At 46.1% G+C, this 13,620-nt stretch overlaps 1 protein-coding gene across 1 annotated transcript in view; it reads right to left on the bottom strand.

Annotated features, from left to right (window-relative positions):
- Positions 1–13,620, bottom strand: part of ptprnb (protein tyrosine phosphatase receptor type Nb) — a gene marked incomplete at its 5' end in the record, with an annotated part of 30,354 nt that overhangs the window by 16,415 nt on the left and 319 nt on the right. Inside the window, 6 exons of the mRNA XM_084152693.1 lie at positions 56–202; positions 431–785; positions 1,203–1,392; positions 2,042–2,147; positions 2,488–2,598; positions 6,582–6,632. Coding sequence (XP_084008819.1) covers positions 56–202; positions 431–785; positions 1,203–1,392; positions 2,042–2,147; positions 2,488–2,598; positions 6,582–6,632 — 960 coding nt within the window. The remainder of the gene's footprint in view (positions 1–55; positions 203–430; positions 786–1,202; positions 1,393–2,041; positions 2,148–2,487; positions 2,599–6,581; positions 6,633–13,620) is intronic.

Genomic DNA, 13,620 nt, shown 5'->3' with positions numbered 1-13,620 from the left:
GAATTAGGTCTGGTGCTTTGACAGGGTTTGGCTGCATGCCTCCGCTCTGACAAACCTGCTGTGTCGGTGACTACGTCAGCAGCACTCTCCATCTGCAGTTGTTTCAGTGCTGCAGGCAGGTTGGCCAGCTGTGGAGGGGTTAAGTCCTTCATATCGATGCCATAGTGGTCCAGGAGCAGAGCCAGTTTCTGCAGGGACTCATCTGAACAGACAGACAGGGTTAGAGGTTAGAGGTCAACAGGCAGGTGATGAAACAAGTCCAGACAGGCAAGGCATGAGTCAGCCAGTGTCTCAGCCACAGTGAGCAAGAACACTCCAGACAGATCTCCCATAGACACACACACACACGCACACGCACACGCACACGCACACACACACACACACACACACACACACACACACACAAACACACTGACTGCCACACACTCACCATCCAACCCAGCCAGCGATCCATAGTCCTTCTGAGTTTTCCTCTGCGTCTGTTCCTGCTGCTGATGCTTGTGGACCTCCACGTCCTGCTGGGAAACGTAGTCCTCTGCGTAGTCCAGAGGGAAGTCCAGGTCCTCGTACAAGGGAGAGGTAGAGAGCGGTGCTGCTGCCCCACGGTGGCGGGAGGCCGGCTGGGCGGGGGAGGAGAGGTACAGGGAGACCAGGTCCTGGAGCACCTGGCGGTCTCGGTCCTGGGGGCGTGACCCTTTACCCCCGGAGCCAGAAGAGGGGCGGGGGAAACTGCCCCCATCCAGAGAGTTAAGAGAGCGCTCCTCGTCGTCCTGGTAACCATACTGCTGTTTATTAAACCCATTAACAGACACAGAGATGCCCTCAGGGAAAAGGAAATTATACAATCTACTGTAGAGATGTGAAGTGTATTTACATCATACTACTCATAGTTGTATGGTATCTATCTACTGTATATACATTCTTACACACATATACTGTATGTGGTAATAGCAGTTCTGTGTGTATGTGTGTGTGTATGTATGTGTGTGTGTGTGTGTGTGTGTGTGTGTGTGTGTGTGTGTGTGTATATGTGTGTGTGTGTGTGTGTGTGTGTGTATATATGTGTGTGTGTGTGTGTGTGTATATATGTGTGTGTGTGTGTGTGTGTGTGTGTGTGTGTGTGTGTGTGTGTGTGTGTGTGTGTGTGTGTGTGTGTGTGTGTGTGTGTGTGTGTGTGTGTGTGTGTGTCCGTCCATTCCCACCTGGCGGTAGGTGTAAGGCTCCAGAGTTTGCATGTGGAGGGACTGGGAGGCCTGGGGGGTATCCACGATCATGTAGTCCAGGTAGCGCTGCATCAGATCTGGGTTGGGATCGTTCCCTTGAGCCTTGGTCCTGGAGCTGGGAGGATACTGCATCTTGGAAAGAGGGGCATTCTGCACAGGTTCTGAGGACCTGAGAGATACAGTATGAATGGAGAATATCAGAATAAGGCCAACCCTTAGCACTTGTAGACCCTCATAGGGAACATAGCTCCCTCACTCACAAGAACTCAACTTCCAAGTCATCCTGCACCTGTCTGAGGATGGCTTCCCTCTAGTGCAGGAGTATGTGACTCCAGGGCCACTTTCTCTAACAACATTTAAGACTGACTTAGACTACTTGTGGTCTATGTCAGACTCTCAGTGACAGTGACTTACTGTCTGGTTTGGTCACTCATCAATGGAACCACAATGGAAATAAATATCTGAATGAATTGTGCTATCCCGGTCACGTTGAAAAATATAGATGTACTGTGTATATATGTTTTTAACTGACAGATAAAACCAACCAATCAATCAACTACCAAGGGAAGAGAGGGAAGCAGAGGCTGTGGCCTGTCCCTCATAGACTGGCATTTAAACATCCCTTCTCTAAACTCAAAGATCTGGTTCTGGGGTATTCTAAAAGTCTCTTCCTAATCTCATAACCTTTCCTGGCTGCTATTACAATACAATTTCCCCATTGAGTCACAGACGTTCCTGTGAAAATCTGCAGAAAATAAAATGAATAGATGTAATTATAGATCTGGTTTTAATTATAGTCAACAGAGCAGGAGACTCACTGAGATGAGGGGTTGTCATGACGTCCAGACAGGGGGCGGGTCAGTAAAACACGGCTCAGCTCCTTGCCAATGACGTACTGGGTGATGTCATCCTGCCAGGACAATCCTATACAACCATAGGCCGATACAGACGTCAATCACAGTAGTCAAAGATGTAATCTGGTAACTTGAGGAGTGTGACCTTATAGAGACCTCAACCCTCAGCCCTTAACCATGTTGCCGTGGTAGCAGATGAGACCTGAGTATCTGTTCATTATCTTAACCACCATCACTAAGGTAACAGTTCACTTTTACAACCACACTCTGAACCTAACAACCTTTGTGGGAATGGGTTAGTGAGTATGAATGGAGTATGGATATGGCTACGTGTGTGGCTACGTGTGTGGCTACGTGTGTGGCTACGTGTGTGGCTACGTGTGTGGCTACGTGTGTGTGTCTTTAATCACCTTGCATCATCAGTTCCTTGAGCACTTCCTGTAGTCTGTGCAGCACAGGCACTGACACCTCATACAGAACCCTCTCCTGCTGGGGCAGCAGACACTGGCCAAATAGCCCATCTACAGAGAACAGAGAACACATCAGAACACAACAGAACCCTCTCCTGATGGGGCAGCAGACTGGCCAAATAGCCCATCTACAAAGAACAGAGAACACATCAGAACACAACAGAACCCTCTCCTGATGGGGCAGCAGACTGGCCAAATAGCCCATCTACAGAGAACAGAGAACACATCAGAACACATCAGAACCCTCTCCTGCTGGGGCAGCAGACTGGCCAAATAGCCCATCTACAGAGAACAGAGAACACATCAGAACCCTCTCCTGCTGGGGCAGCAGACTGGCCAAATAGCCCATCTACAGAGAACAGAGAACACATCAGAACACATCAGAACCCTCTCCTGATGGGGCAGCAGACTGGCCAAATAGCCCATCTACAGAGAACAGAGAACACATCAGAACCCTCTCCTGCTGGGGCAGCAGACTGGCCAAATAGCCCATCTACAGAGAACAGAGAACACATCAGAACACACACAAAGGCATGCAGGCACACAAACACACGTATGCACAACTATGGTGATGTTTGTGTGAGTGGGTCTCGATGAGTCATCGCCCAGCTCTATTCTATATATATATATATATATATATCTCTCTCTCTCAACATACACATGGGGGAGACATTGCCATCAGCCGGGTGATGTCACTGTTGCCATGGAAATGGTTGGAAAGAGACGTGATTGGTTAAGAGCAGGTTGACGGCGAGAGGCCTTGTGTTTACACACTGACGCTCAGAGTGCCTCATCGTGCATGAAGGCACACGCTCACACACGCTCACACACACTCGCACTCACACACATGCAGTTCTGTACACATAAATCAGGAAACACATGAAAACCGTTGAGTTCATTGAGTATGAATAATGTAGTATTTCCTATGAGACAGTAGACAGTAGAACACCTGCCCATCACAACAGCTGAACAAGTTAACATCATTATGTGCATGAAGTCCCAAATGGCACCCTATTCCCTATATAGTGCACTACTTTTGACCAGGGTCCATAGAAAATGGTGCCATTTAGGATGCACCCTGGAACTGGGGAGCAAATACCATTTAAAAACACTGGCTGTGACTGGTTACAGATTAAACAACAAAGTCCAAGAGACAAGAGGGATGAATAAAGAAGGGATGAATACAGGAGGGATGAATACAGGAGGGATGACATAGGGAGGGATGAATACAGGAGGGATGAATACAGGAGGGATGAATACAGGAGGTATGAATACAGGAGGTATGAATACAGGAGGGATGACATAAGGAGGGATGAATACAGGAGGGATGAATACAGGAGGGATGAATACAGGAGGGATGACATAAGGAGGGATGAATACAGGAGGGATGAATACAGGAGGGATGACATAAGGAGGGATGAATACAGGAGGTATGAATACAGGAGGTATGAATAAAGGAGGGATGACATAAGGAGGGATGAATACAGGAGGTGTGAATACAGGAGGTATGAATACAGGAGGTATGAATAAAGGAGGGATGACATAAGGAGGGATGAATACAGGAGGTGTGAATACAGGAGGTATGAATACAGGAGGTATGAATACAGGAGGGATGAATACAGGAGGTATGAATACAGGAGGGATGACATAAGGAGGGATGAATACAGGAGGGATGACATAAGGGGGGATGAATACAGGAGGTATGAATACAGGAGGTATGAATAAAGGAGGGATGAATACAGGAGGGATGAATACAGGAGGGGTGACATAAGGAGGAGGAGGGAAGGAAAGAGATACAGGGTTCAATGTGTGCTATAGGTTTTACTCTTAGTGGACTGTTTGTTTGAATACAGGGTGTCAAACTCTAGTCCTCCAACACAGAGAGGAAGAGGCCAAACGAGAGGTTTTACTCCACCCAAAATCTTTCCACGAAAACAAATTTTTGCATGGAGGTCAATGAGAGAATGTGGAATTTGCTCAACCCATTTTTTTATTGCTAATTTGCTAAGTGAGGCTTATTTGATCTTATAGAAGTTTCGTAATGGTTACGTTGTTGCGGATGCACTGATATACAGCACATTCTGAAAATATTCAGACCCCTTGACTTTTTTCACATTTTGTTACGTCACAGCCTTATTCTAAAATGTATTCAGTCATTTTTTTCCCTCATCAATCTACACATAATACCCCATAATGACAAAGCAAAAACAGGTTTTTAGAAATGTTTGCACATTTATTAGAAATAAAAAATGTAAATATTACATTTACATAAGCATTCACACCCTTTATTCAGTACTTTGCTGAAGCACCTTTGGCAGCGATTACTGCCTTGAGTCTTCTTGGGTATGACGCTACAAGCTTGGCACACCTGTATCTGGGTAGTTTCTCCCATTCTTCTCTGCAGATTCTCTCAAGCTCTGTCAGATTGGATGGGGAGCGTCGCTGCACAGCTATTTTCAGGTCTATCCAGAGATGTTAGATCGGGTTCAAGTCCGGGCTCAGGCTGGGCTACTCAAGGACATTCAGAGACTTGTCCCAAAGCCACTCCTGTGTTGTCTTGGCTCTGTGCTTAGGGTCGTTGTCCTGTTGGAAGGTGAACCTTCACCCCAGTCTGAAGTCTGGAGCAGGTTTTCATCAAGGATCTCTCTGTACTTTGCTCCGTTCATCTTTCCCTCGATCCTGACTAGTCTCACAGTCCCTGCCACTGAAAAACATCCCCACAGCATGATGCTGCCACCACCATGCTTCACCGTAGGGATGGTGCCAGGTTTCCTCCAGACGTGATGCTTGGCATTCAGGCCAAAGAGTTCAATCTTGGTTTCATCAGACCAGAGAATCTTGTTTCTCATGGTCAGAGTCCTTTAGGTGCCTTTTGGCAAACTCCAAGTGGGCTGTCATGTGCCTTTTACTGAGGAGTGGCTTCCGTCTGGCCCCTCTACCATAAAGGCCTGATTGGTGGAGTGCTGCAGAGATGGTTGTCCTTCTGGAAGGTTCTCCCATCTCCACAGAGGAACTCTGGAGTTCTTTCAGTGACCATCGGGTTCTTGGTCACCTCCCTGACCAAGGCCCTTCTCTCCCGATTGCTCAGTTTGGCAGGAAGAGTCTTGGTGGTTCCAAACTTCTTCCATTTAAGAATGGTGGAGGCCACCATTTTCTGGTACCCTTCCCCAGATCTGTATCTCGAGACAATCCTGTCTCAGAGCTCAACTGTGGGACCTTATATAGACAGGTGTGCCTTTCCAAATCATGTCCAATCAATTCAATTTACCACAGGTGGACTCCAATCAAGTTGTAGAAACATCTCAAGGATGATCATTGGAAACAGGATACACCTGAGCTCAATTTCGAGTCTCATAGCAAAGGGTCTGAATACTTATGTAAATAAGGTATTTCTGTTTTATATTTTTAATACATTTGCAAAAATGTCTAAAAAACTATTTCACTTTGTCATTATGGGGTATTGTGTGTAGATTGATTAGAATAAGGCTGTAACGTAACAAAATGTGGAAAAAGTCAAGGGGTCTGAATACTTTCCGAATGCACTGTAAGTGGATGCACGTGGAATTTTGGCAACTTTATATGGAGTTGTGCCTGTTGTTCACAAGCATATCTGTCATTGGCTAGAATAGGGCCACCTGATCTCACCTCCTCCTGCCTGCCTTCCATCTTTGAGGACATGTATTTCCATTGTTAGAGCGGTCACTCAACCATCTTGTCAATATAATAGAAAATCTTTGTCAAGCATCAAAGTCTCTTCCTGTTTCCATTTCAACTTGGCACTTATTGATCAATTACTGTTACTGATTGGCTGGAGCCTACACACCTGATTTCCCAGGTCTAGACCACAGACTGATTGGACATTTGTGTAGCCTCCAGCCAATCAGTAACAGTTTAAATGGAAACAGGAAGAGACTACTAAAGAACTGCCAATACCTCCTGGAGTGTGTGTCTGGTGACAGTGAGATGATTGTATAGTGAGACATTGTGAAGAAGATGGGTTAGATAGAGAGATGGTGTTATCATGTCATACTGACCATCTGAGCAGTGCTGGTCTCTGGGGCAGAGCTTCTTCTCAAACAGACAGCCTGAGAAGCACACGGAGAGGGGGAGGAGAAAGAGAGAGAGAGAGAGAGAGAGAGAGAGAGAGAGAGAGAGAGAGAGAGAGAGAGAGAGAGAGAGAGAGAGAGAGTGAGAGAGAGAGAGAGAGAGAGAGGGAGGAATAGAGAGAGAGAGAGATGAAGAGCGTGTGTGAGAGAGACATTTTCTATTATTTCAGATTTTCTGGCAATTGACAATATGTAGTTATGAATGTCATGACAATAATGTACCCTTGAATTAAATTGTGGGGATGGATAAGAGGAAGAGACAGAGAGAGAGAGAGAGAGAGAGAGAGAGAGAGAGAGAGAGAGAGAGAGAGAGAGAGAGAGACAGAGAGAGAGACAGAGAGACAGAGACAGACAGAGAGAGCAGGGGGTTGTGTTGGATGCCAGACCGTGTGTGTGTGCATGTGGATGTGTTTAACTATACTTGTGGGGACCAGAAGTCCCCACAACAATAGTAAACCAAGAAAATGTTTACCAACTGGGGACAATTTGTTGGTCCCCACAAGGCCAAATGCTATATCTAGGGGGTTTAGGGTTAAGGTTAGAATTAGTGTTAGGGTTAGAATTAGGTTTAGGGTTAGGAGCTGGGGTTAGGGTTAGGAGCTAGGAGCTAGGGTTAGGTTTAGAGTTAGGGTTAAGGTTAGGTTTTTGGGTTATGGTTAGGGTTAGGGTTAAGGTTAGGGTTAGGTTTAGGGGTTAGGGAAAATAGTATTTTGAATGGGACTGAATTGTTTTCCCCCAGGTTAGCTGTGTAAGACTGTGTGTGTGTGTTTGTGCATTTGAAGGAGGTTATAGGTGACTTTTACAGAGCTCCAATCTGCTTGGGGAGGAAACACGGCCAGATGTGACACAACACGGCTGTACATACTGTGTGTGTGCGTGTGTATTCATGATTGTGTGTGTACTGTATTACAAAAACAGAAACTGGAGACAGACTGGCCTAGAGGGCTGTCTCTCTGTGGGAAAAACAACATCAATATGATTCCCCAGACACAAAGACAAGATCACAGAGCATGTCTCTCCGTATACCAGAAATAAAACTCTGCAAAAACAGAAACTGCATTTATTTTCAGCAAACTGAACTTAAATATTTGTATGAACATAACAAGATTCAACAACTGAGACATAAACTGAACAAGTTCCACAGACATGTGACTAACAGGAATTGAATAATGTGTCCCTGAACAAAGGGAGGGTCAAAATCAAAAGTAACAGTCAGTATCTGGTGTCTCCACCAGCTGCATTAAGTACTGCAGTGCATCTCCTCCTCATGGACTGCACCAGATTTGCCAGTTCTTGCTGTGAGATGTTACCCCATTCTTCCACCAAGGCACCTGCAAGTTCCTGGACATTTCTGGGGGGAATGGCCCTAGCCCTCACCCTCCGATCCAACAGGTCCCAGACGTGCTCAATGGGATTGAGATCCGGGCTCTTTGCTGGCCATGGCAGAACACTGACATTCCTGTCTTGCAGGAAATCACGCACAGAACGAGCAGTATGGCTGGTGTCATGTCAGGATGTGCCTGCAGGAGGGGTACCACATGAGGGAGGAGGGTGTCTTCCCTGTAACGCACAGCGTTGAGATTACCTGCAATGACAACAAGCTCAGTCCGATGATGCTGTGACACACCGCCTCAGACCATGACGGACCCTCCACCTCCAAATCGATCCCGCTCCAGAGTACAGGCCTCGGTGTAATGCTCATTCCTTCGACGATGAACGCGAATCCGACCATCACCCCTGGTGAGACAAAACCACGACTCGTCAGTGAAGAGCACTTTTTGCCAGTCCTGTCTGGTCCAGCGACGGTGGGTTTGTGCCCATAGGTGACGTTGTTGCCGGTGATGTCTGGTGAAGACCTGCCTTACAACAGGCCTACAAGCCCTCTGTCCAGCCTCTCTCAGCCTATTGCGGACAGTCTGAGCACTGATGGAGGGATTGTGCATTCCTGGTGTAACTCTGGCAGTTCTTGTTGCCATCCTGTACCTGTCCCGCAGGTGTGATGTTCGGATGTACCGATCCTGTGCAGGTGTTGTTACACGTGGTCTGCCACTGCGAGGACAATAAGCTGTCTGTCCTGTCTCCCTGTAGCGCTGTCTTAGGCGTCTCACAGTACGGACATTGCAATTTATTGCCCTGGCCACATCTGCAGTCCTCATGCCTCCTTGCAGCATGCCTAAGGCACGTTCACGCAGATGAGCAGGGACCCTGGGCATCTTTCTTTTGGTGTTTTTCAGAGTCAGTAGAAAGGCCTCTTTAGTGTCCTAAGTTTTCATAACTGTGACCTTAATTGCCTACCGTCTGTAAGCTGTTAGTGTTTTAACGACCGTCCCACAGGTGCATGTTCATTAATTGTTTATGGTTCATTGAACAAGCATGGGAAACAGTGTTTAAACCCTTTACAATGAAGATCTGTGAAGTGATTTGGATTTGTATGAATTATCTTTGAAAGACAGGGTCCTGAAAAAGGGACATTTCTTTTTTTTGCTGAGTTTAGTATTAGTTGTCTTACAAATACTTAAGCTGCATTTGATTGAGCTTGCCTGGCGCCGAGCAACGGAACCAATGGAATAGTTCCAGTGGTGCAAGCCCCACCCATCTGACACTTCAGGCAGGCTCAATCAAAGGCTCAAAGTATTTGAAAGAAGTCAGATACTATTTGAATCCACGTCTGGATATATCTGCCATATGATGACTAATACACACTCTATCCCTCCCTCTCTCCACTGGCCCCTCTCTCCACTGGCCCCTCTCTCCACTGGCTCCTCTCTCCACTGGCCCCTCTCTTCACTGGCCCCTCTCTTCACTGGCCCCTCTCTCCACTGGCCCCTCTCTTCACTGGCCCCTCTCTCCACGGGCCCCTCTCTCCACGGGCCCCTCTCTCCACTGGCCCCTCTCTCCACTGGCCCCTCTCTCCACTGGCCCCTCTCTCCACTGGCCCCTCTCTCCACTGGCCACTCTCTTCACTGGCCCCTCTCTCCACTGGCCCCTCTCTCCACTGGCCCCTCTCTCCACTGGCCCCTCTCTCCACTGGCCACTCTCTTCACTGGCCCCTCTCTCCACTGGCCCCTCTCTCCACTGGCCCCTCTCTTCACTGGCCCCTCTCTCCACTGGCCCCTCTCTCCACTGGCCACTCTCTTCACTGGCCCCTCTCTTCACTGGCCCCTCTCTCCACTGGCCCCTCTCTCCACTGGCCCCTCTCTCCACTGGCCCCTCTCTCCACTGGCCCCTCTCTCCACTGGCCCCTCTCTCCACTGGACCCTCTCTCCACTGGCCCCTCTCTCCACTGGCCCCTCTCTCCACTGGCCCCTCTCTTCCTCTGTCCATCCTCCTCTCATCCCCTGACATCTCCGTCTGTCTGCAGCAGTTGCAGGGGAGATTCCTGCCACGCTAGAATCCATCACAGACTGGACAAACCACTAGTGCACTGCCCCCGAGCCCCAAGGACATGTCAATCAATCAACCGCACACAAAATACAGACTATCGATCCCACTAGGGCTACGCCATAGTAAATCACTTGTTTTAGCAATGAGTGTTGCTGTATCCTGCATCTAAGAGAATATACTTTGGCCCTGTATTCTAGACCTATTCTTGACTGTTGTACAGTACTGTATTGTGTCACGTATTTTGCAACGACTCTCCATATCCTGTCTGTTGGTGTGACCTTGTGATGTCATCTATGGGAATGTCCATTGTGTTCTACCTCAAGAAACTCAAGATGTGAAATAAGAGCAATAAAGTGAAGTGAACTGGGTTGTTCACATAGCAACAGTCATTTGATCAAACTGCGTGGCATAATTCTCTGGACAGGTTTATTTTATTTCAGTGTTGTATACATGCATGAGTCAGAGCACCATAAAGAAAAGATTTCCAAATGACAAGGACACAATTATCACCTTGGATGTTTCCACCCCACACACACTATTATAAATTGAATCCCAGAGTTAAACTCAGTCACATGACTGGCTGTTTCCTGTTCTTTCTCCATGGTGCTCTGAGTCTCTCTCTCTCTCTCTCTCTCTCTCTCTCTCTCTCTCTCTCTCTCTCTCTCTCTCTCTCTCTCTCTCTCTCTCTCTCTCTCTCTCTCTCTCTCTCTCTCTCTCTCTCTCTCTCTCTCTCTCTCTCTCTCTCTCTCTCGCTCTCTCTCTCTCTCTCTCTCTCTCATAATTAATTGACATTTTTGTAGGGGTTGATACTTTTTCTGTTAGTGCAAATCAAGTCGAAATTACAAACGTTAGAAGCCTTTTAAAACCTTGAATACACTACAATTTGCAGGATAAATCACTGCGACAACAGAGTAATCAAATTAAGATAGCAGATCTGTACCACTGGGAGTCAGGGCCTGGACAGAGGAAGTGGGGGTGTTACTGCAACTGCAATTGTTACTGCAACTGCAATCATATCCTTTCCATCTGAAATGGCAATAAAATAATGGGCTATAAGTACAGGGATAGAGTGAGGACAGACACAGCATGTTGAGTTGAATAATGGTGAGTCTGTTGTGTGGTTTTGAGTCCATTTGAATTCTCGTTTATAGCTTCAGATAACAGAGTCTGCATCTCAAATGGCCCTGGTCGAAAGTAGTGCACTATCTAGGGAATAGGGTACCCTTTGGGATGCAGCCTTATATTTAACAGATTTAAAGGGTAATCTACAGTTCCTACATCCATTTTTGGACTTATAAATGAATGATATGTACCCATTGATTCTTGAAGACTATAACTTATAAATGCCTCATGAGAATGTTGTACCCCATCAGAATCCATAATGATAAGCTTGATTTACTCCAATGTAAATGTAAACAAACACTGTATAGCCTCAAAACATGGTTACAACTACAATTTTCTATCATTGATGGGCAGAATTTGAGAGTGGTTACATTTCTCCAGCCACCCCATCCCTCAGCTTTTTACCGAAACAGTGGTTGGGAGGACTCTGTTATTGTTTCAACTGCGGATGTCCCCTTTAAGCTTCAGATCACATACTTGTTTTTGTCCTCTGAGGTGTATATGGACAGATGGCCATGACAGGTGATGCTATGGGCTGAAATCACACACCATTTCCCTGTGTCTCACCTCTCACTGTCTGATAACCTGAGAAATATAACACCCCATCAGATCTAACAAGTATCATTATGTGATTCATAACCATCAGTACCACCGGATTTAATGACTATCATTTTATGATTCATATCAATCAGTACCACCGGATTTAAAGACTATCATTTTATGATTCATAAACATCAGTACCACCAGATTTAAAGACTATCATTATATGATTCATAACCATCAGTACCATCGGATTTAATGACTATCATTTTATGATTCATATCAATCAGTACCACCGGATTTAAAGACTATCATTTTATGATTCATAACCATCAGTACCACCGGATTTAAAGACTATCATTATATGATTCATATCCATCAGAATAGGTGAGCTATACTTGATACATACACGTATATATGGCTCTTCTGCTTTGTTAGTGTTGTGCCAGTGAATTGGTCTGGCCATCCAACAAAATGTCCAAATACATTATAATGTATGCAGTTCTCACTCATTCCTGCTTATTCACATGGGGTGAAGCCGTATGAATTAAGGATCCTTCCGTTTCTGACGACAGGTATTTGACGTGGGATAGCTCGTCGTGGTGAGTCACCCAGATAAAGGGTGCACTGAATACCAATGCACTAGAACACACAGTAGTACGCTACTATTAGTTACCTGCACAATATTAGGCCTAGGCCTACTGTTTCACTTCTACTAACTCCACAAACCGGCATGTCAAAAAGAAGGCAGTCATAGCCAGTTAGATAAGATATAATTCTCCTCCGATTGACACAAACGGTAAAAGTAAGCAATAACTGCATCACAAGATAACCAACTGTGTAGAACAGCTGGAAATCAAAGGAGGCAAAGCAATACATTTTTCTCTAGTGTGACGAACTAACAGTAGTCAGGTCGATGTCTCACCAGAACTGTGTTAACGTCAGTGGACAGGCAGTGTGTGTGCCTGCCTGTCTGCCTCCACAGCCATCGACACAGAAAGCAAGCGCACTTTTCTGAACCATCAGCGCTGTCTGTGTGTGCCGTCTGTCCACGGCTCTAAAACGACTGGCTAAAACCAATGCACATGCCATTGACGTCGAGTATGTATGCACTGTCCATGGTGCTGAAATAAGCGCGCAGGCGTATTGATGTAAAGTTCGAGGTCGTGGGATTGCCTGCAGCCTGCATTCATAAACTGCCAGCAGTAGGCTGGCTACATTAGAACAGGATACAACTTTAGTAATTGAACTACTAACCAGCCGGAGGGCGGGGCCATGTGTGGGAAGCAAGTGGGTGGCTGTAATCGCAGTATTACAGAATGGGCCTTGGTAAACCTATAATGACAGTGGTAGCCTAGGTTGTTGTCATTACATTTCATTGTGTTGACGTTGTATCAATAGCCAAGTGCATGTTAATTAAACTTAGCGCAGTGCATTTTACACAAATCCAAATGACATCGTCATCCACAAAAGCAAAAACAACACCAGACGCGTAGGTGACACAAAAACCAAACCCTAATCTTCTGACTTTTGAATACTGTGAAGAAGCGCTCTCAAACAGTTGTGTTTTTATGGAGCGCGCCGAGCCTAGGCGTGGGGCACAGCGGGCTATTACTGGTACTTCCTCCACTATTATAGCGGGGAAGAGCTATGATGAATCATGCCTATCTGACGCTGTTTTCGCAAACCCCATCATTCAATCCAAGCAGAAGTCTATAGCCCCAAGTCGCCAATCAAACCAGGTGACGCAATTTCATATTCAGCCTACATAAATAGCCTCCAATAGCCTGAACAAACATAACAGACATCCAGAAATTACGTTTAATCACGTCTGAATCTCTCAATTTCTTAACATTTGTAATGTATAAGTAAATTCACGTTATAAATGTTTATAACACTATACTAGTTTTGCCTGCTACAA

The sequence above is a fragment of the Coregonus lavaretus genome (genome assembly GCF_964263955.1).
Source record: "Coregonus lavaretus genome assembly, chromosome: 35".
NCBI lineage: Eukaryota > Metazoa > Chordata > Actinopteri > Salmoniformes > Salmonidae > Coregonus > Coregonus lavaretus.
This window is presented reverse-complemented; position numbering and strand designations above follow the sequence as displayed.